The sequence below is a fragment of the Pelodiscus sinensis genome, chromosome 1 (assembly GCF_052426305.1).
Source record: "Pelodiscus sinensis isolate ZL-2025 chromosome 1, ASM5242630v1, whole genome shotgun sequence".
Classification (NCBI taxonomy): domain Eukaryota; kingdom Metazoa; phylum Chordata; order Testudines; family Trionychidae; genus Pelodiscus; species Pelodiscus sinensis.
The window spans coordinates 109,946,649-109,968,939 of record NC_143052.1 but is presented as its reverse complement, the minus strand read 5'-3'; the positions used below and the strand labels follow the sequence as shown (position 1 = coordinate 109,968,939).

The 22,291-nt window shown below is 43.6% G+C and overlaps 1 protein-coding gene across 19 annotated transcripts in view; it reads right to left on the bottom strand.

Annotated features, from left to right (window-relative positions):
• The window catches only part of WNK1 (WNK lysine deficient protein kinase 1), a 163,955-nt gene that overhangs the window by 61,934 nt on the left and 79,730 nt on the right, over positions 1–22,291 (bottom strand). For 11 of the 19 annotated variants that reach the window (XM_075940997.2, XM_089775661.1, XM_089775670.1 and 8 more), the window contains exons 5-9: positions 14,746–14,834; positions 12,592–12,811; positions 12,000–12,336; positions 4,408–4,595; positions 1,318–1,575 (exon numbers count right to left, since the gene is read on the bottom strand). In XM_075940997.2, the coding sequence (XP_075797112.2) occupies positions 1,318–1,575; positions 4,408–4,595; positions 12,000–12,336; positions 12,592–12,811; positions 14,746–14,834 (1,092 nt within the window). Of the gene's footprint in view, positions 1–1,317; positions 1,576–4,407; positions 4,596–11,999; positions 12,337–12,591; positions 12,812–14,745; positions 14,835–19,033; positions 19,403–22,291 lie in introns of those variants that run through there. The other 8 variants (XM_075941035.2, XM_075941040.2, XM_089775620.1 and 5 more) reach the window with 2 other exon arrangements.

Sequence of the window (22,291 nt, the reverse complement as noted above, 5' to 3'; positions counted from 1 at the left end):
GCAAAGACACTTTGATTCAAATGTTAGAGCAGGCTCATCTTGACTTCTCCCCTCCAGGGCGAAAATGAAGGGCAAGGAAAGGCTGTCTCATAAAATTTCTAATAGTGCATTTCTACTATATCTGGCACTAATGATTTTCAATAGCAATTGATACTTTCTACACCAACACTACTTGTATAGATTTAATTGCTCTTTGGAAAATAGCAGCAACAGTGCAGTCTACTGACACTGACAGCTACTACAGGCTATTGGAGTTAATCTCCAAGAAGTAGTTTTCAATCAGCTAGAAATTCAAGTCAGTTACGAATATCTGGTTCAAGGATGATTCAACAGCAGGGTAACAATCAAGAGCATCTGTTCCCAATTGTTCAGTGATATACTGCATGATGCATTAGCATCCCTCTGAGGAGGATTCTACAAGCGCCATCAGCAATTGATTTCTCCATAACATTGTGATGGATTATAATTAGCTTAAAAAAAAATCCGACAGATAACTTCAATTTCCCCTCTGGAAAAACAGGAGCAAAGTCCCATACTGTCCAGCACAGTGAGTAAGGACATGCCCTTTATGTTCTATGGAATCAATTTCCAGAACACAAGAATATTCTCCAACATCTCTTAAAAGGAAATATTTCCTCAAAGAATTAACTGCCTCAAATATACTTCTAACTTCCAACATAACCAGATACTCTGGAAAGACTAAGACATCCATTCATGCCTTACGCATTTAACATCTACAGTAACAGAAGAAATCTTTCCATCTCAAAATACAATATGTATACAGGAATCAATGGAAACACAATTTTAACTTCCCTCCAGAAGCAAAACAGAAAAAATTTGAACTGTTTGCTACTCAGACAGAATCCCTCTGATTTGTTTTATTATGAATCTAGAAGGCCATCATTCCCATTAAAAACAGTCCTCTTGAGCAAATCAGCTGCTACTAGCAAGTTTTAATATCTGGTCATATTTGACATTAAGAATTTTATCCAGGACTTGAAAGAATTTCACTGACTGCCTAAAAGTAGAAGCAGATGCACTTATCTTATGGGACGGAGATCAGAGTGCAACTTCTCCTTTTATCCTCTGTCATACATTCAGTCCTTGCCCTATAACTTTCATCTAACTTCAGGTACCAACATTGCTCAGTTGTTACATAAGCATGATGCTTCCTAAAGAAAAGGAATTAGCACTCTAGTTGTGTAGGGCACAGGATTAAAAAACCCAATTCTTCTTTACTTATTAAATGCCCCAAAACCAGGATGTATTTAATGGTAACTTATCTTTATGGGCCAGGAGGCGTACAGTAACACATACAGGACTGACAAAGAGGGAGGGCAGGCTGGAGCGTCGGTGCTTGCGTGGAGAGGCAGAGTGCATGGGTAGGACATTCTCCAGTGCTTTAGAAAGCTTTTCTGCAAAGGTTTCTTCAGGGGCAGTCCGAAGGTAGGAAGGAGAAAGAGGTGCACACAGCGCTGGCAGTGGGGTAGAAGGAATACTGGAAGGGATGCAGGGCAGATAGGGAACAGCAGAAAGATGGGAGACACAAACTGACATGCTACGACCACGTTGAGGCTATGGAGGAAAACAAAATTAAGGAATGAATGCTTTAAAAATGAAAAGTTGTACAACTAATGAATCAAACAGAAAGTCACACATACATGAGGATGACGAAAGACTAATGCTGATTGCTGTATGTACAAAAGGATATGTGGGGAGTTTAATGAAGGTCATTACACACGGAACAGGAAGTGTGCACCTCTGAGGACTAAAGTTTGCCTTTCATTATCAATGAAGAGGGCTCCTTTAGCACTCCTACCAAAAGCAATTTGTATGTGCATTTGAAGAGCAGAGCTGATAAAACAGATACTTTATTACTATATACCTTGTTCCAGGAAACTGAAGTGTTAATTTCCAGTGCCAAGTAATTCTACATGTGAAAGGCCCTTTGTGCTTAATGCGCAGCCTTCAGCTATCCACATTAGGTTGAGTGGAGGGGGTGGGGAAGAAGATGTGTATGTCCATGTTAGTGGCATTTGTCTCTCCAGTCTTTCTACTTGCACAAAATCTATTTTATATTCTAGAAAGGAGTTTGTATCCTATGAGTCCAGTTTTATGTATGCAAAGTTTAGTGCTTTATTCAGTCATGTGATTACCATAAGAAATTAAACATCATCCACAACATGAATTGTGGAGCAAAAAGTTAAGAGTTTAATATCTGGAAAAAAATTGCTTCTTTAATATTAGTTATACTGCATTTTCTAGATGATGGCTTTGTTAAATAAAGAGCCAAGATTTTGTGATTTGACAACCCAGAAACCATTAGGTCAGAATCTGACCCAATTAAATACTTATATAAAGAAAAGATGTGGAAAGATGGAAGTGTTAGTATAGCAGCCAGACCAGGATTTCAAAATCTGTTCTTCTAATCACTGAAACTTCTTGTAATGAACTGCCCCTTTGCCTTCAAAGAGAACTGAACTCAATGTCAGTCTCCAGAAAAATCTGGATAGGTGATTTTCTGGAATTCCACCACTAGCTTTAAGCAAGATTTTTCAGGTTAGTACCTGACTGCTCAGAAGAATTGTTAGTGGGTTCCCAACTATTACTCCAGTCATTAAATCTGCAAGCCAGCCATTTCAAGACTATGGAATGTTTTTCATTCCAAACCACATCCTTGGACTGAAATTTGGGAAAGAAAGATGAAGCAAGACAAGAACTACTTTGGGCAGCTTAGAAGCTTCATTTGATCCAGGATCAACAGCACCACAAACCTTCAGATTAAGTGCCTTTGGAAAGGATGGAGAGTCCATTTATTGTATCAATATAATTGGTAAGTTTCTTCAAATAAAAGGACTGACGCCACTAACAACTCTTCAATAAAATTCACAGCTGTAAGTACCAAAAATGAAACTTGAGGATTCCCAAGACTCAACAGAAAATGGTTTTAAATTCTCTAAATCCATCAATTCTAATTACCATGTTGAGTAGGAATGCTGTCCCTAGCCTTCGTCAGAGGCTGGAAATGGGTGACCTGTTCTGTTCATTCCCTCTGGGCAACTGACATTGGCCATGTTGGAAGACAGGATACTAGGCTAAACGGACCTTTTGTCTGACCCAGTATGACCATTCTTATGTTCAGATATGGTACCTTATTTTGCCTCAGAGTTTGCACATAAAGGAGCCAGCAGGGGCAGTTGAACAGAACTACAGCGATGAGGGGCAGGAATTTAAAGAGTTCCTAGAAGTTAGCATTTAAAATGTACCAAGGAAAAAAAGGTACCAAATAAAGGATAACACAGATGAACACAATGGGAAAAGGTATTTGTGGCCTTTGCAGACTTTCCAGGGAAACGAATATGCAGGGCAACTGACAAGCAACTCAACACAAGCTATAAATAAAATGGGAACATAAGGTGTGGGACCTGTTCAGTCTGGAGTGCTTACATGCAGCATTCTATAATGGTTCAAAATTCTTACCTCTGATACCTGTAATCAAAACCTTACAGAATACATGACTTTTATAAAAGCATCAATGTATATTAAGCATTTTTACTGTAGATTTAAATTTTCATAATTATGCAAACAATTTAAGCACGTTAATAATGTAGCGAGTTCACATTTATAGAGCAGTTCTCATCAAGTTATTTTAATACCTCTATCTTTCCAAGAACTCTTGATGTTTGGAACTTCCACACTAACTGTTAAGTGTAGTGAAAGCATCACATCTATCCTGAGCGAGACTAAGCATAGACTTCAACGTGCGTTAACTAATTTGAGGGTGTTATGTCAAGGCAGATAGAAATCCACCCATTTCACTCTAAATGCATGCTCAAAAACAGAAGGATTACTTCCTCTTCATCCTAAATTAGGTACTGTATTTGAGAACGACTGCATACAGCCTATAGTGTTTCACTTACCAGATACAGCCTGCATTTGCACAGGCTTGGCAGAATTCAAGTTATATCTCAAAATTATTAAAGAGTATCCGTGCGCATTTAAGCATTTTTACTATAGATTTAAATTTTCATAGTTGCACAAAGCAATTTAAGCACTTTAATAATTTTAATCCATATTACATTTTCAGTTCTGGAAAATTATGGGAACAGAATTATTCAATTACAGTAGATGCTGAGATTCAAAGAGTTAAGCTTTATAGCTGCCATAATGCAAACTTAATATCCCTAAATCAAACTATAATTCTCAAGCAGCACTTTGCCTATCCATACATTTTTATCACCTTGTATGGAATTTTTCTTTTCACCATTTCTGTGTATAGTAAATCATTTACTGATAAAACAAGCCTATTCACACGCACATGGGGTAAAAGGAAAGTATGCCAAAAAACAAAAATAAAAAAGTATGTAATACATAGTGTTCTGTGTGTCTTTTGAGGTTTGTGCTTACCACTGTGGGCTGCTGATATCCTCCATGCTGTTGAGACTGCACTTGACCAACTGAAGCAGTATATCCCTGAATTGTAGCTGTTGAGACATTCTGTTCGTGCTGGGAACCATAGGACACAGTCTGTTGGCTACTTACACATGATTCAGTATGAACGGATGATCCCTGACCACTGTCAGCTGCCCCATCAGCTGCAGATAAAGACCACAAGACTAATTTCAAAAAGTGTGTTCTGGATTCACAAATTTTACAGATGTGGTATCTAACCAGTTCTTAAGCAGCAGCTACTATAGTGAACTACCACACATAACCAGCCAACTAGCTACACGTGGCTAATGGCTAGAATGTTGGGACACCGCGCTTTACAGTCTTGCTTGAATATTACAAGCCAATACTTTCAAAAATGGGTGCCTAAAGTTAGGCTCTGAAATCTACAATGCTTGATTTTCTGAAGTGTTAGGCTCTGAGTATTTCCTAAATTAAGTCAGATTTTACAAGTAATTTGCACTTTCAAAATCAGGCCATTTATTCGGCTGTTGAGATATGAGTTTGGAAGTCTAAATTTAGGCACCGTTTTCACAATCTTGGCCTTAAACTTTACTATCTGCATGCAACAATATTAGTCACAATGTGTCCTGACTGTTGGATGTCTTCCCACCTTCTCCAGACTCAGCACACTGGCAGTACTTAAATACTGTATTACTTATTAAGAATAAAATTAGTCTAAAAATGGTTACCTAACTTTTCATAGCTCTTTGTTTGAGAGGTGTTGCTCATGTCTATTCTATTCTAGGTGTGTTCTACCCACATGCATGGTTGGAATTTTTGCCTTAGCAGTCATCCATTAGGTCAACTGTAGCATCCTCTTGAGTGCTGCACTCGTGCACTGGTACATTAGGTGCCACCAACACTACTACAACCTCTTAGTTTCTTCTGGCAGGTCATTCCAACATAGGAGGAAGAGAAGAACAGATAATGGAGTAGACATGAGCAACACATCTGGAAGAACAACTATGAAAAGGTAAGTGCACTTTTTTCCCCCTTTTTCAACGGCTTACTCATGTCAATTCCATTCTAGGTGACTCTCAAACAATATCCTCAGAGGTGGGCTCAGGGATCACAGTCTAGCAGCTGGAAGCATTGCTCTATCAAAGCCAGCATTATCTCAGGCTTGCTAGTAAGTGCATAACGGGATGTGAACTGTGGATGGTTGACCAGGTAGCTGCCCTACAAATACCCTGGATAGGTACTTGGACCAGGAAAGCTGCCAAAGAGGCTTGTGCCCTAGTTGAACGAGCAGCTACAATTGGCAGAGGTGGCACCTTTGTCTGGTCATAGTTGCAGCAAATGCAGACAGTGACACAAGAAGTTTGAGCAGACGCTGGATGACATTTCATCCTGTCTGCTTCCATGACCAACAATTGCATCAACTTCTAGAATGGTTTGATCCTTTCAATGTAGAAGGCTAAATCCCTTCAAGCATCTCATGAATGGGAACTACAGGCAGTCCCCGGGTTACGTACAAGATAGGGACTGTAGGTTTGTTCTTAAGTTGAATTTGTATGTAAGTCGGAACTGGTACATATTGTAGGGGAAACTCTAGCCAAACATTTTTTTTAGTTTTGGATAGCATAGGGAAAGGTTAACTCCCCTCTATGTTTGTTTTGCTGTCTGTTCCCCTGTTCAGAAGATTTCACATCTATTTCTGTCCCTGTGACAAACTCAGGACTAAAGGAGTAACTCATCAAATACCAAACAGCTCTGCACCATGCTTTGAGCTAATAGCTTTATTTCCACACACCGCCCAGGGTTCTAGGAGGAGGGTCCTTTTTTTGCTAACACAATGAGGCCAGCACTTTGTTTGTTTTGATGGAGTCTTTGTTTGCCCAGGGAGCCCAGCATGTATAGGGGGAGGAGGGGCGGAGAGGCTGCTTTTGTCTGCTGTTCGGCAGCCTGTTGCTCAGGGGAGGGGGCAGCCTGTTGCTGGCAGGGGGGGAGGGGGAGGTGTGCAGGATGCGAGGCTGCGGGGGGGGGGGGGCAGCGGGCGTGGGGAGGCACTTTTCCTCTGCCCAGCAGCTCTGCGGGATCCCTGTCCCTGTGGCCAGCTGCTGCAGGCAGAGGCCAGTTGGAGCCGGCCGAAGAGCAGGAGAAGGTGGATTCTAGGACCCAGGTGAGCGAGCCCCGGGGACGCTGCTGCGCTCCGGGAGCCCGGCATGTATAGGGGGAGGAGGGGCAGAGAGGCTGCTTTTGTCTGTTCGGCAGCCTGTTGCTCAGGGGAGGGGGCAGCCTGTTGCTGGCAGGGGGAGGCACTTTTCCTCTGCCCGGCAGCTCTCCGGGACCCCAGTCGGAGCCGGCCGGAGGAGGAGGAGGATCCTAGGACCCAGGTGAGCGAGCCCCGGGAATGCTGCTGCGCATGTGCGGGAGTTGCCTCACCCCGTTCGTATCTAGGGATCCGACGTAAGTCGGATCCACGTAAGTCGGGGACTGCCTGTACATTCCTCCCCAGACTTGAGGCTTTGGGAAACCAAGACAGGCAAATAAACGTCCGGTCTGTATGAAACCGCAAGATGAACTTGAGCAGGAAAGCCTTCTGCAGCCACAGCTGAACGTAGTCTTTGTAGGAAACTATATAAGCCAGTTCCAAGGTAAGCACCCTAATCTCATAGAGCTGGCAGGCAGAGGTTATCACAAGTAGGACTGCAAGCTTCCATTTCAGAAGGAGACTGCAAAAAGACAGAGGCTCAAAGGGAAAGGGGGGGGGCGTGGGTGGTTCCTGTGAGCCTTGACAGCACAAAATCCAGGCCCTATGATGAAACGGTATCCTTGACAGAAGGTCAGAGGCACTCAAGGCCTTCAAGGAACTTGGCAGACATGTCCTGGAGGAGAACCGACCTACCCTCAAAGAGCAGACAAAAGCCTGAGATAGCAACAAAATGGTCCCTGATAGATTAAACAAGATGCAAAAAGTAGTCCAGGACCAACTGCTCTGAGGCCAAATACAGTTAGCTGAGTTCCAAGAAGAAAAACATTACTATTTGAAAGGCAGATCACTCCAGTGGAGAGCCTTCTGCTGCCCAACAGAACTCGATGGACAGCAGCCATGTACTTCTGCTCCTCCATATTTAGCCACTGTCAGATGCAGTGCCACCAGGTTCAGCTGCAAAAGACTGTTGTGGTTTTTGTATTAATTCTGCGAATCCCCAAAAAAATCAAGCAAATATTGTGGCATTTCCTGTTCAGTTTGGATGAAAACAGCACCATCGCCCCTCCAGGAAGATGAAGTTGATCACTTCTGAATGGGGGGGGGGGAACCTCTCGTGGAGAGACAAGAAGGTCCTGCCGAGGAGATCTTCCAATGTGTTCTGTGATGCCAGGGAGGTGTGTGGCTATGAGATGGATGCCGTATTTTACACGGTTTCAGAGTCTGAAGGCTTTCTGGCAAAAGGTGGAATACCTGGCCCTGCCTTACTGGTTGATATAGAACATAGGCACTATAGTAGCTATCACAATTTGGACCACTCGGCTTTCTACAAGAGGCAGGAAAGATTGGCAGGCTAAGTGAACTGCTCTGAGCTCCCTGATGTCAAGTCATGATAGCTCCCTAAACATCAACCGATGAGGTTGTGTACTGGGATCGCCAAGTTGGGGAGCCCACTCCAAATTCAAGGCATCAGAGAGGAGGTTCACTGACTGGGACAGAGCTGCAAAGATAACTGCCTCCAATACTGATGCAGTATTCTGCTACCATGTGAGTGGCAACAGTACATGGTCGGATATCCTGACCACATGGTCCATGTTCTGTCTGTTGGGAACATATCCCTACGCCAGCCTGTGTGAAGGAGCCTGAGGTGGAGCCCTGTGTGCCTCACGACAAATGCAGGCCTCCACATGATCTAACAACCACAAGCACAAGTAAGTGGTGATGAGACAGTGGGTTTGCATGCACGAGATGAAGTGCATCACAGCTTGAAACAGATTTTAGGGAAGGAAGGCTCTGGCCTGTGTAAAAATCAAAGATTACTCCGATGAACTCTATGCTGCAAGTAAGGCTGATTTTTCTCTCATTTAACAGCCCCAGGTAGTGACAGGTGGAGCAAACTAGATCAAGATACTGCCACACCTGATCCCAACACTGGCCCTTTATTAGCCATATAGATAAATTTGCACCCTTGGCACCTCAAATTAGTAGCCACTGTGCTATGCACTTTGTAAACACTCCCAGGTCTAATGAGAAACCAAAAGGCAGCACAATGAATTGAAAATGGTGGCCGCCCAACACAAAAGAGTGGAAACATCTGTGCCCCAGGAAAACGGAAATATGCATCCTTCAAATAGAGGGCAGAGTACCTGTCTCCCAGTCCAGGGAGGGAATAATGGAGGCCAAAGACACCATGTAAAACTAGTATCTTGAGAGACTTATTGAGGTAGTGCAGGTCCAGAATGGGTCTGAAGCACCTTTTAATAGAACACTTCCCCCGTAAGATCTGGAGGGACCTCCTCTACTGCCTCCAGGCATAGGAGGTTATCAACTTTCTGAACAAGGAATTGTTAATGAGAAGGGCTGCTGAAGAGGAACAGGAAAGGAAGTGGAAGGGATGGATAGCCACAAACTCCAGGGTGTAGCCCATAGTTATGAAGTCTAGCATCCATCTGAGGTCAGCTACACTAAGGCCAACCAGAAGGAGCACAGACAGTTGAGGAAAGCACAGGGGAGTGGATCCTGGGATGTGACAGGGATTACACCATCAGAACACCACCTGCCTCTGGCTTTCCTTCACCTCTGGAAGACGCAGGCTGGTAGAGGAAAGGGAAGACGAAGATGACAGCACTGCTAAAGGAGGGACGACTTTCCCTTGCTCTTCCAGGGGATGCTCCTTGAGCATTAGGGCTTGCTTTGTCATCCATGTTGGATTCAACATTGTACTCCAACTTGGGTGCAGCTGTGCTAGGACAGCTTGTCTGATGCAGCCTAGGAGGAACAGAGGGGAGTATGGGACTAGCAAAACAGGTACACCTCATAGGTTCCTGTACTGACACTGAATGGGTCTTTGCCACCACAGAAGCCAGGCCAGTCTTGTGAGCCCTGGCATTTCACCTTTTATAGGTGAGTGGCTGAACTACTCTTTAGGCTTAGGACTGAGGCCTTTCTGGTGACCAGGGCAGAGCTGTAGATGCCAGGGACCAGTAAGGAGAGGCCAGGAATTGGTGCCTGCCTGAAGAGTAGTACCAGGGAGAAGAGATGCTAAAATGTGTTTATTTGGGTAAATGTGTACCCACTGAAAATTTCAGTGAGTACACATTTACACACTGGGGGGGGAGCCAATGTTCATGGGAAGATGGCTTTTAAGCCAGGTCCCCACATGTACCAGCTCCCACCTGCCTCTTCTCACCCACGCTGCTGCCTCTGTTAGGGGTGGCAGGAAGGGGGAGGAGTCAGGTGGCGCCAGTGCTCACTGGGAGCCAGCTCATCCGGTTCCCTGTGAGAACTGGCTTCCCCATCCACTGTCTCTATGGGAAGCAGTGGGAGGGGGCGGGACAGTTGGTTCCACAGTAGCTGCCACACAGAGGAAGCCAGCTTAAAAACCGGCTCTCACCTCCTGCACCTACCCTGCTGCCTCTGATACAGAGGCAGCAGGGGGAAGGGGTGGAGATGTATGTAACTCAGAGAGTTATCCAATGAGCCCAAGCTCATTGATTAACCATGGACTCTGCTATACATTCACATCCCTACTGGGGAGCCAGGGACTGGTTTTGCAATTAGGAACCATCCTGCATCTGGGGGAGTATCAATGCCTAGGAGACCACTTCAGCAAGGTGATCTGCACAGCGTTGAACTCAGACAAGAGTGCCCATGGAAGAGGTACAGGGACTGGCCTCTTGACTCAGATGTCCTATGCCTTTCAAGCACAGATCTTAACATTGGAGACCTGTGTGTTCTAATCAGGCACTGAGGCTGCAGTGCCAGGGTCTAACGTCAATGTGCTGGGAATCAAGGATGCTCTGATATTTTACAGGTGGTCTTATAACCAGCTTGCCTGTAGATGCCAGAGTCTTGGCTGAATCAGTTGCCTGGTTTGGTGTCTGCAATGGCAGTTAGCATACTTGCCCTTTGGCCGCTGGACCCACTATAGGCACAGATGACCATACAAGGAGCTGGGATCCCTTGCTGCTCCCAGGAGTTGAAGAAGGGTCCCTGATTGGGATGCAACTGCAGCAGTACCCCAAATTACTCCCAGGTGGCCTAACATGGGTCCTTTGCCCGAAGTCTCCTTTTTCTGCCATGCCAATGGGCCTGTTGACTTCAATCACTTAGGCACCAAGGAGGTGGTACACTGCCAGTCAATTCTGGTGCCGATGGTGAGCTGCATGCTGTTGCCAAACATGGAGTCTGATCAAGAGGGCTTTGAGGTAGCACAAAACCCACTCTAAGTTTGAGGGTGGAAGACTTTGCAGATCCTGCATTAATCTTTTCTGGGGGACTCCCCCAAAACACTTTGAACAGTTCTCCAGGGGGTCACTAATAGGCATTGGCTGCCTGAATGATGAACATGACCTAAAACCAAAAGTCAGGAGTTCTCTGCTCCAAGGTGAAGATCCAGCTGGGACTAACTCCTAAACTACTACTCAGAATGCTTAACTTAAAGAGTTAAGTGACAAAAGAGACAAAACAATGGATTTCAGGAATAGCTAACAATTTTGCAATGCAAGACAAGGTATCCCAACCAACTGTCATGAGTGGCAAGAAGGCAATAAAGAGGGCATAGGGTCGGGTGAGATGTAATATTCCAACGCATGAGCACAGCACTCCAGGGGGCGCTATAGTTGGTCCTACAAATACTGTTAAAGCTAAAAATCTCTGATTACATGCACTAGCACATGCACACTTAGAACAGAATCAACATGAACAAGGATTATTTCAAGAGGATCAACAACCTCACTGCCTGGCAGATATAAGTGTAGCTTTTAAATATGACTACATCAAAAACAGATCTTAATACCCAGCTGCCTATACAGGTCAAATGGTAACTTTATGTTTCTCTCTCTCTAATTTTATTAGTGCATATATAGATAGGAGGTCAACTAGCCTTTCATCATTTTTTCATCCTCTCTCACTCATATTACTAGAGAGTTCCAGAAACAAGAGCAAGAAATGACGCAACAACTCTTTTTGGATACTGATAATTCTGCTCACAGTAGGGCAGTGCTTTTGTGACGGTACACCATGGGACAGCGTACCGGCACCTGTTTTCTCTGCATAACTTAAATGGATTGCATTCCCCTTGAGTGTACGGGCACCTCTTTTCCTGGAGCAGCTGGCTCCCAACAGAAGACTGCTTGGGACACGTGGCTGTTAAAAGGGTTGCGCTGGCATTTCAGCCCCCAGTTTTGTTTTGTTTTTTGCACTCAACGACTTTCCACCTGGAGTACCGGCACCTTCCTCCCCCCCCCCCCCCCCAAAAAAAGCACTGCAGTGGGGTATCATGTAACATGATTTTTCACTTGAAAGGGAAATTTGTAAGACTTCCCAAAAAGGAGGTAAGTACAATTAAAGAGGGTAGCAGCACATTATGAATGGCCTGAGGCAATATACTTACACACAACAGATATGCTGGGCTGTTGATATTGCAGTTGTTGGTGCTGATCAGCCTCTGGTTCTTCAGGCTCTACTTGTGTGGAAACTGATGCTGAAGTGGTGGTGATGGCAGTGATACCAGTGGCAGATGGAAGTTGCTTTGTCCCTGCCTGAGTAGCATTTGTTTGTTGCTGCTGTTCCAACTGCTGCTTCTGACTGATTTCTTCCTGCTTTCTCTTCTCTTGCTCTTCTCGCACTAACTGGCGCTGCTCTCTCTTTCGCTTGATCAGAGACACTCTGTCCTTGATTGCCTTGGCCATTGTCTTATGATCCCCTTCACAGACATATCCTGACTCCACCTAAAGGAGGACATATGGATGTTCACAGAACTCATATTACCAAGCAATGGTCAGATCACACATTGCCAGAGCAATACAAACAAGTACAGCTCTGCTATATGATCTTCAACTTCCCAGTCTCCTCTGAAGGTTAGCACTAAACACAATCAATCCCTCATCCCCTTAAATGAGCCAGGACAATAAAAGCATAGCAGTTTATAGCCTCTCTTCTGAGGCTAGGGTATAAACATCCAAAAAAGGCACAACAACCCTTACCATTTCTTGTGCTACGTCCTCTGGGACATCTCTCTCCAAGTCAAAGGAAAATTCTATTGCCTCATTGTCCTTGTATTTGCCCTTAAGCTTTTTGATATCCTCAATTCGTAACCAAAGCTTGATGGCAATCTTCTCTCCATCATCTTCCTCTGCTAGTTCTACCCGTACTCCAGTCTCTTCCTGGAAGAAAGCGTGGTTCAAAAGGTCCTTGATAGCATATCTATACACACCAGGGCAGAGAAGTTGAAAGGGAAAAAAAAATACCAATAATTAGATTCTGACAAATCAGTAAGAAACTTCCTCCTCCTTTGAATGGTGATTCCCAAAAGCTTATACTCCCATCTTTTCATACTACTCCCATTAACTCCGCCGCTACTCATTTTGTTTTTTGAGGGGGGAATTAAAACAGCTATTTCAATTTCCCTTTCCAGTGACAAAATTTTTGAAACTTTAAAATGTAATAAAAAATTAGCCCCAAGATGATGCAAAAGGCTGCAACAACAGTAAGGGACTTAAAATTCACTTACGTATCCACTCCAAATTAGGGATGTTAGATAGCGTGTGATGAAATAGTCATGTAACCACATCACATTTTAGCAGTTACACAACTATTCAATAGTCTCTGGGGGTGGGGCCAGCACCCAGTGCACTCCAAGCCCCACACCCAGGGAGCCCCCTGCCATCACATGCTGCTGTCTCCCTATCAGAGGCAGCAGCACAGAGCATCAGATGGGAGCTGGTTCATCAGGGAAGCCAGCTCCCTGAGCAAATAGGTCCTGCCTGCTGCCCCATGCTGCTGCCTTTGAGACAGAGACAGAGGCAGCAGCGTGGTGTGGCAGCAACCCTGTCCACAGTGGGCCTAGGCTGGCCACACACAGAAGCTGCTTCGTGGTACCCACCCCTACCCCCTGACGCTGCTGCCTCTGGAAACTAGCTCCCTCTTTAAACTGGCTCCAGCCTCCCCCTCCCATTTCCTCTGTAGGAGGCAGCAAGGGAGGGGGGCAGGCAGGTCAACGGAGCCACCACACGCAAGAGTCACCTTAAAAGCTAGCTCCTCACATGTATCAACTCCCGCCTGCCCCTTCAATTCCATGTTGGTGCCTCTCAAAGGCAACAGGGCACAGGTAGGGGGTAGCAGTCAGATCTAGTGCTCATGGGGAGCCACCTCCAGCTCCCACTCCCACTCCTTCCCTCTGCTGGCTCTGATACAGAGGCAGCAAGGGGAGAATGCACGTAGTTAACAAGATTTAAAGATAAACCCAGGTTTATCGGTTAATCTTGTAGTCATCTACATGTTGATATCCCTACTCCAAATACCTAATCCTATAAAGCATAACATCACACTAATTACTTTAAAAATGGACAGCATTTCGTAAGAACTTTTGAAACAAGTGTAGTTTCATGAATGGCAAAGTACCATAATATATCTGTTAGTCCACATACTGGGCACAGCAGACATTGTCTCTTAATGAAACAAGTCAGTATTCAAGATGGTCTCCAAACCAATCATCTCCTCACTGGTTACCCTTCTGTCTCATTCCATTAGAGATATGCATTTCTGACAGCCATGGCAACATATCAGTGACCTATGATCTCCATTATCCCGCTCAGCACAAGCTGGAGAGAGCTTCACCTATCTTCCTTCCCACAATTGATGGATATCAAGGAGACTGGGCTTCAGAGATTAAATGGAAGAGAGGTGGGTATTTGATGAAAGGAATAATCCCTCATTTCACACTTCCTCTTACCTAGGTTTCAGTTTATGGTCTTATGTCCTACATTTAGCTTTCAACTTGTGTTATTTGGGAAGCACTGGTACAGATTTTATACCAAACAATACATCTCTGCTGAGTACAAGTGGTGATGTCTAGCTGTACAGGCACAGTAAGATAAAGCATCACTTCTCTACTATAAAGAGTAGTTGGGTTTGAATACTACTGTGAATAAATGAACCAATGCAATGTGGTCAATATAGAACAGCATGAATCGCACCCAGTATCATGTTAATCATGACAGCTCAAAACCTCAACATTTTATCAGAATATATGTACAACATATTTGGAAAGTTTTCAATACATAGTACTGGAAGTCTTCCAGGAATATTCCAGAGCCTTCATGTTCACATACAACTATCCTGACCCAAGGGGAGCTTACCTTTCATCTTTGTTTTGCCTGATGCACCCTTCTATGATCTCCTTCACTTCAGGAATTGCTACTTTATCAAAGCTGGCTGGCTTGACTCCCTGGAACACAAAAGTACCAGTGGGGATACAGCAACAAGGAAGCCTATATCTTAGCCTCTCAAAGAAAAATAATGTCTGAGAAGGCAGAACAGTCTGTCAGCACAGATGTTAAGATTACACAAGTAGCTCTAAATGGCAACACTTTATGAAGACTTTCAGCAACACAAAAGCATTCTGCTGAGAAACAGTAAATAAAATCTTTTCAGTAGATTCCTAGACTGCTTTTCCATAAGGATCCTATGGAAGCCAGAGCACTCTTGTGTATTTCAAACGTGGAGCACCACCTCTGCGCCTCTTCCCCCCTCCCATGGAGCTAGAGCTGGGGGAAAATGGCTTTCCCCAGCACCCATTCCACCAATCCCTCCCTTGCCCCGCCCCCCCCATACCTCTGATAGATGCAACAAGAGGGGCAGGGGAGCAACTTGTCAATTAGCGTGTTGACTATCGGATAAGTTTTTGCTTATCGGATAATCAACTAGTTGTTTACATTCCTAATATACAGGAACACCCACTGATATGACCAACACCCACTGATATTGGTGGAGGCTGAGCACACATTAAGGAATGCAGAATTGAGACTACAGGGCTTCACTTTATTCAGTCTTCATCTCAACCTAACATTGAAGATGACAATACATTAAAAGAGGAATCAGCTCCTTGTGTTTATTCATATTTTGGGACATCCAAACAAACTCAGTTTGCAGCCAAATAAACTATAAACGAGGCATACCGGAACGATTGACATAGGCTTCCCTTGTCGACCGTGTCGCGTCTCAACTGCCGCGCTGGATCAGTTGATCGTCGGCACAGCGCGGCGGCCATTTTTATTTTAATGAAGGGGGAATTATTTAAATCCTCACTTCTTTGACTATGCAGAGTAAACTATTTTACATGGCTCCGTCGATGGACCCATGTAGTCTAGATGTACCCCAAGACTCACCACCCCAACCTGCTCCTGAACTCTCCAGCTCACACCTGACACCCCAAGCCCACTTCCCAGCAGCCCCCCACCACACACTGAACCCCTCATTTTTTGCTTCACCCCAGAGCCAAGGGGAGCCACCAAAAATCTACTATCGTGGACACCCTAGACTCTGCTGTGCGAGGGGAATGTGTGAAGCGTCCTACTTGTCAGGAGGCCACATCAATGAAGGAGTTTTGGGGATTTTTTATTTCTCACTTGTGTGGCCCGACAGATTTTTCTGTGCATCAGCAGACCCCGATACAAAAACTGTTCTCCGGGTTCTCAATCTGGTGGTTACAACAAACTACTCCGCCTTTCCCATATTGCTTAATTGGAGGGAGGTCCTGACAGGGAAAAGGTTGAAAGCCACAAAACTAAAACTCAGGCTAACAGTCACTCATTTAAATGCAAGGGGGCTATCATAGTATTTTCAGTAGATTCCTAGATTAGATTCCCATATCTACTGTTCTAAGGATGGTTTGTGGACCATCCACACATGCTACATTGTCTATTCTCTCTCCGAGGCTCTGCTGGGAAGGGAGAGGTTAGTTACCTCAGGGAAAACTGAATGAGAGATGCACTCATATCCAGATTACTACTGCCATCTCTTTATTAGCTACAGTTTTAATACACATTATTCATGAACCTAGTGAAATGGAGATACACATTTAATAACCAAAAATTAAGTATGCTGGTCACAAAAAAAAAAAAAATCCAACAATTGAATCTACTCTGGACAGCCTGTTTCCTTGCTCTAAACTTTAGCTTATTAAAATTCCTGAAACTAAGGTTCATACAACTGAAAAGGACAGTGTGAAAAAAGTAAGTCCTGGAGCAAGCTCTCAGTGAACACCAAGAATGCTTTTTAGAATTTTTTTTAACTTGAGAACTCAAAGGCCACTGGTTCCACTGTTAAGACACTAGACCAGAGTTTTAAGAGTAAACTTTATGCATGCTCATGTTGCTGTATCATCTGCCAGTTTTCCAGGAAGACATTAGCAAGCATTGTACTACATTTCAGTAGATCTTAATTATCTTAATCTTTAAAGTTCACCCCAAATTCCTGTTGTCTCTGATCTTACTGCTTAAAGTACTAACAAGTAGCAAAGCTAAATTCTTCTTTAAATTAGGGCTGTCAAGCAATTACAAAAATTAATAGCAATTAATCGCATGCGCTGCCCCTTTGAAACAGTGGCGGCATTTCAAAGGGGAAGCACTGCAGGAGCCTGAGATCAGCTGGAGTCCCCAGCTGATCCCCGGCTCTGCCTTGCGCTGCCCCTTTGAAACACAGAGGCAGCGTTTCAAAGGGGGCAGCATTGCAAAGAGACCAGGATCAGCTGGAGTCCCCAGCTGACCCCGACTCTATGAAGAGCTGCCGCTTAGAAAGGCCACCCCAGTTTTTCCAAGGGGCAGCACAAGGCAAAGCTGGGGATCAGCTGGAGTGCCCAGCTGACCCAAGGCTCTGTGCAACTTCAAAGTGCCAGAGCAGCACTTGAATGAGACAGCGCAAAGCAGAGCTGATCCCCAGCTCCGCCTTGCGCTGCCCCTTGGAAACACTGGGGCGGCGCAGCATTAACACTGCAATTAATGCATTAATATTTTTAACGCGTTAATCCTGCCCTGAGTTCATCGCAGGCATTAACGCACCTCAATTGACAGCCCTACTTCAAATATGGTCACTTTCCAAGCTTAAATTGGAGCAGCGTTTTTTTCCTAAGGTGGTTACTTTGGCTACAAGATTTATTGTGAAATTTTACATCCCAGTTTCCTGGCCAGAAATCATGTATTTTGAGCACACAGAGTTAAGTCTATATTGCAACAAGCAGTGTGCCTCCCAGTTTAGGCAGATGGACACAAGATAACAGGAGTCTGACATGACACGGGTTAGTCACTCATGTACAGACTGGGAGGGGGCATGAAGATTGTACTCTGGCAGCAGCTAGCCTGTTCTGCCACCAGAGCCACAACAGACATATGCTAGCTACAACCGAGCTAGTGTGCCTCTGTCTACACAATCTGTGAGTTACATTCCCAGCTGCAGTGCAGAGATACCCTAAGTAAACTAGAGACTAGAGTCCTGAAAGATGTAACAGCCTGCATATACTCCAGTTTACAATCACGGATAGCAGCAGATGTAAGTTGTTAAATAAGAATCTTTGGGGAAAATGTATTTCAGTAAACCAAAGAAATAAAATGATTAGTACAGTCGATAAGTTTATGGCAGTGTTTCTCAAAGTGGTCCGCGGATCCACTCCAAGAAACCTGCTAACTGGCTGCTCTCGTTTATTTACCAGCTCCACAGCCAGAGCCTCGCAACATCACTAGTTGATTTTTTAAACATCTTGCAGAATAAGTCTGAATTTACCTAATGCAACAGAAAACATGTTCTAAAATTCCACAGGAGTCTCTAGTATTCTTGAGCAAATCAGAACTAACATAGGCAACGCTGAACAAACTCAAACATTTTTTAAAAATAGTTTTCAATGCCACTCACTCCCTCTCACTCACTCACTGTGCTGTATTTTGCATGATCCACACCATCTGGTTCAGATCCAGATTTCATCCAGAAAACTGTACTGATGAATACTCAATTCTCTTCCCTTACCAATTCAGAAGTGTCTCCATGTATTTTTATGGAGCAAGTCAACAATGAATTATTCCAATGCCAAACAAAGCTAAGTAGTGAAAACAGAATGGATAAAAATTATGCATCATGAATTTGGGATTTTGAAATCATTTAGCTCACTGAGCACCATTTTGTTACATGCAACTGAAGCATAAGAAAAATAGTTACTTGTGCAAGACTAAGAGCTACCTAAAGAAATGTTTTCAATAAGATTCCTTCAGATCAATTTTAAAAGTTCATGAGCTGCAACTTTAAGTCACCCTCAGTTTCTGTACAGTTTGTATCATCTATGACAGTATAAATTGTTATAATTATTCAGAAGAGAACCAGTCACCTCTCTAGTCACAATAAACAATGGAAGATGACGAACAGTCTCAGTTTCCATTATTCCAATACATTTGATGTTCCCAAGACTCTTAGCCCCACATAACACATTTAAGTTTAGTAAAAACAAGATCAGGTCCCCCACTAACTGAAAACCCAAGCACAATTTATGTGAACTCAGATCAATCCAGTATACCTGCTCATGAAAGACTGCGCTACTACAATTGCAATTTTCCTTACTTAATCTACATGAGCCTCTCCAATACAGTAGAAAATCCTACTCACCTCTTTAGCACCGTCCTTGTGAGAGCAGCAGCAACAGTGGGAATTAATGATAACAAACACTGGGCAAATCTCTCTCTTTGTAAAATCCATCAGGAGAGACACACACACACCAAAAAGTGATGGAAGATATTCCAGTATGATTGTTAGGTATAAGACTTAACGCACAGCAGAAGGAAAACAGACGTCAAAATTAAAAGGGAGCATGGTTTCTTGTTTCACGCCACTTGTGCTTCCTCTAGATCTATACATGAGTTTGCAGAAATAAAAGCTCTGTTCTGATGTTTGCTTGCTCCATTCCAGATCCCAGAACAGAAATACTAAATAGCAGATAACTCAAGTGCTCCTCCTCCACAACCACCACCACCACCACCCCCCTCCCCTAATAGCAAAGGCATTAGAGGGGCAGGCAAAGTGAGGATATTTGCTTGCTCTATGCCCCACCTCCAATGATTTGCTCATTCTCTGTCCAAGTTTTCTGCAATAGTTTACACATTACACAAACTAGAATCACAAACATTTGGCTCAATTCCCACCCTAGCAAATTAGATACTAGTGAAAGGAAAGAAACAGGTCAATGTCCAGTACAACAAACGACCTGACCCAAGTTTGTTGGCACTATTTAATAGATTAAGAAAGCAACAGGTCACTGAGCTGTGACATAGGACATATTTCTGACTACCAAGTGAATCCATCTACAACATGGCCCTAACACCTTCTTCAACAGCAGAGCCTTTCCCCTCCTCCAACATTTACAGAATATTTCCTTGATAATTAAAGCACCTTACACATTCTGTACCCTTCCTGGCCACCAGTACCAGTAACACGGGAACAGGTAACATTTATTACAGTTGCAATCATTCTTGTGGAGACTCCTGTACTGTCCAACACATTTTATTCCTTTGTCTGGTCCTCTGAAATTCCAGCCTGCAGCCTCTCATCTGCTGTACAAGATTACTTAAAATACTTTTAACATTCTCAAATGAAGTATCATTCATCTATGCACCTCTAGTAATTTAAAGATTGAGAACTCACATGACAGATACCACAAGATTTTTTTGTCTAGCAACTACTAGGCAATTTGTACAAGTGCTGTGACTCTTGTTCGTAGCTACAGAGCCACTATTTTAAGGTTAAATTGAAAGCAACCTTCCCTTTCTGCCTTCTCCAAATTTCTCTCACCCCACCAAACTGATGTCTGATGTGAGCAAATAAATCCCAGCCAAGCAATAATTAGACCCTGCATATAATTTAAAAGGATATTTTAAATCTATGTAGTTTAACTCACCACAAAAATTTTCTTGGTACTTCCTGGCTCACTGAAGATACCATAAACACATTCTATTCTATATAGAACTAACACATTTACCCATATTGCTTGGTTCCTTAATTCAATAATTTTTAAATAAAACAAATGTACATGCTTCATTTAAATCTTTGCTCAGGGGCGGGGCTGTGGATGAGGGGAATGCAAGCTGCCCGAGGGAGAGGGGACTACATCAACCTTCTCTCACCTAATCAGCTTGTAGTCAAGTGAGAAACACCTCATTATGGCTGCTGCTGCTCCAATGGGCACAACCATGGGAGGGGAGCATGTACCCCAACTGGAACAGGTGCTAGTTAGGCTGGGTAGGGCCACAAAAAGACCACCTATTCCCCAGCAATGGCAGCTCTAGGTTTGGTACCATGGCTAGGAGGAATCACTTCCTTTTCCTATCCCAACATGAAGCAAACATGACATGGGTAGAGTAGATGCCCCCTCCTCTGGCCCCAGCCCAGAACTGCCACAGCTGGGAGAGGCACTGATCTCACCACCAGCCCAGAATAGAGCTGCTGCAGCAGCTCTGTACTAGGGCCAGTAGGCAGAGATAGCACTCTGCATGCTTGCCTTGAGATCCAGTCTCCCAGAACCCTCTTTCAACATTTGCTCAATTATGCCAATTTTGAAGATTGTACTTGATTTGGTGACTTGGTTTTTTTATTTTATTTTATTTTTATTTTATTTTATGCAACCCCATTCCAGGCACATCCCATTTGCCTGGCACAACCAAACCACTGCATTTCTTTACGTTATGATACGAGAAGGCTCTATACTGAATTTGGTGGTTCTAGCTCTTACCATTTAGTAAGACTTCTTAAACTACCAGTCTCTAATATATAGTACACAGTCATACTAGGTCAGACCAATGGTCCATCTAGTCCAGTATCCTGTTTCCTGTCTGGCAAGAGTGGCCAATACTAGATGCCCCAGAGGGAGGGAACACAACAGGTAATCCTCACATGATCCCTCCCCTGTCAATCATTTCCAGACAGAGGCTAGGGACACCATTCCTATCCGTCCTGGCTAATAGCCATTGATGGACCTAATCTCCATGAATCTATCCAGCTCTTTTTTGAGCCCTGTTAAAGTTCTAGCCTTCACCACATCCTCTGGCAAGGAGTTCTACAGGTTGACTGTGCACTGAGTGAAGAAAAACTTCCTTTTGTTTGTTTTAAACCTTAATTTCATTTGGTGACCGCTAGTTCTTATATTGTGGGAATAAGTAAATAACTTTTCCTTATTCACTTCTTCCACACCAATCGTGATTTTATAGACTTCTATCGTATCCCCCTATATCACCATTAGTAGATTTTATGCAGTGCTTATAGTATCTGAGCACATTCTGATAGCACACAATGAGCATATCCAAATTCTACGTTACAATGAGACATTCAGTATTTGATAGCACATTCTAAGAACATATTCCCTGAAGATCTCCTTTTAGTAGCCAACACTTTAAAAGGGTCATTTGAAATACATTGCTGTGCTGACTGCTTCCCAAAGCCTTGTTATTTGTGAGCAAAATGTCTGACTATCAGCTCCCATTTTTGTTTAAATGCTTTGGCTGTTACGATACCTACTGCAGCTTGGAGTTTAGTAACTCTTCGTAAGTATGACATGGTAAGCTAAATTTTGCCCAATAATGTTCTTCAAATGAACACAATTGCCTATTTTTTCAGCCAAAACAGACTAAAATGGATTACACGGAAACAGCATTTCCTCTTATTTCTTGTTCTACTTCATTCTGCTCTATAGAATTCTGGCATGCTATGCAAGTTGCTTTGTGCATGTTAGTATTTCAACTAAATACTTTTCGACTCCCTATCAAAACACAATGGGTGTGTTTTATTCCTTTGAAAATGTAGTTTAAGTACACCACCCAAAGGAATTTTACTTTTCTCAAACAAAATGTTCAGACTTTTGCAGTCCAGAGGCTAATA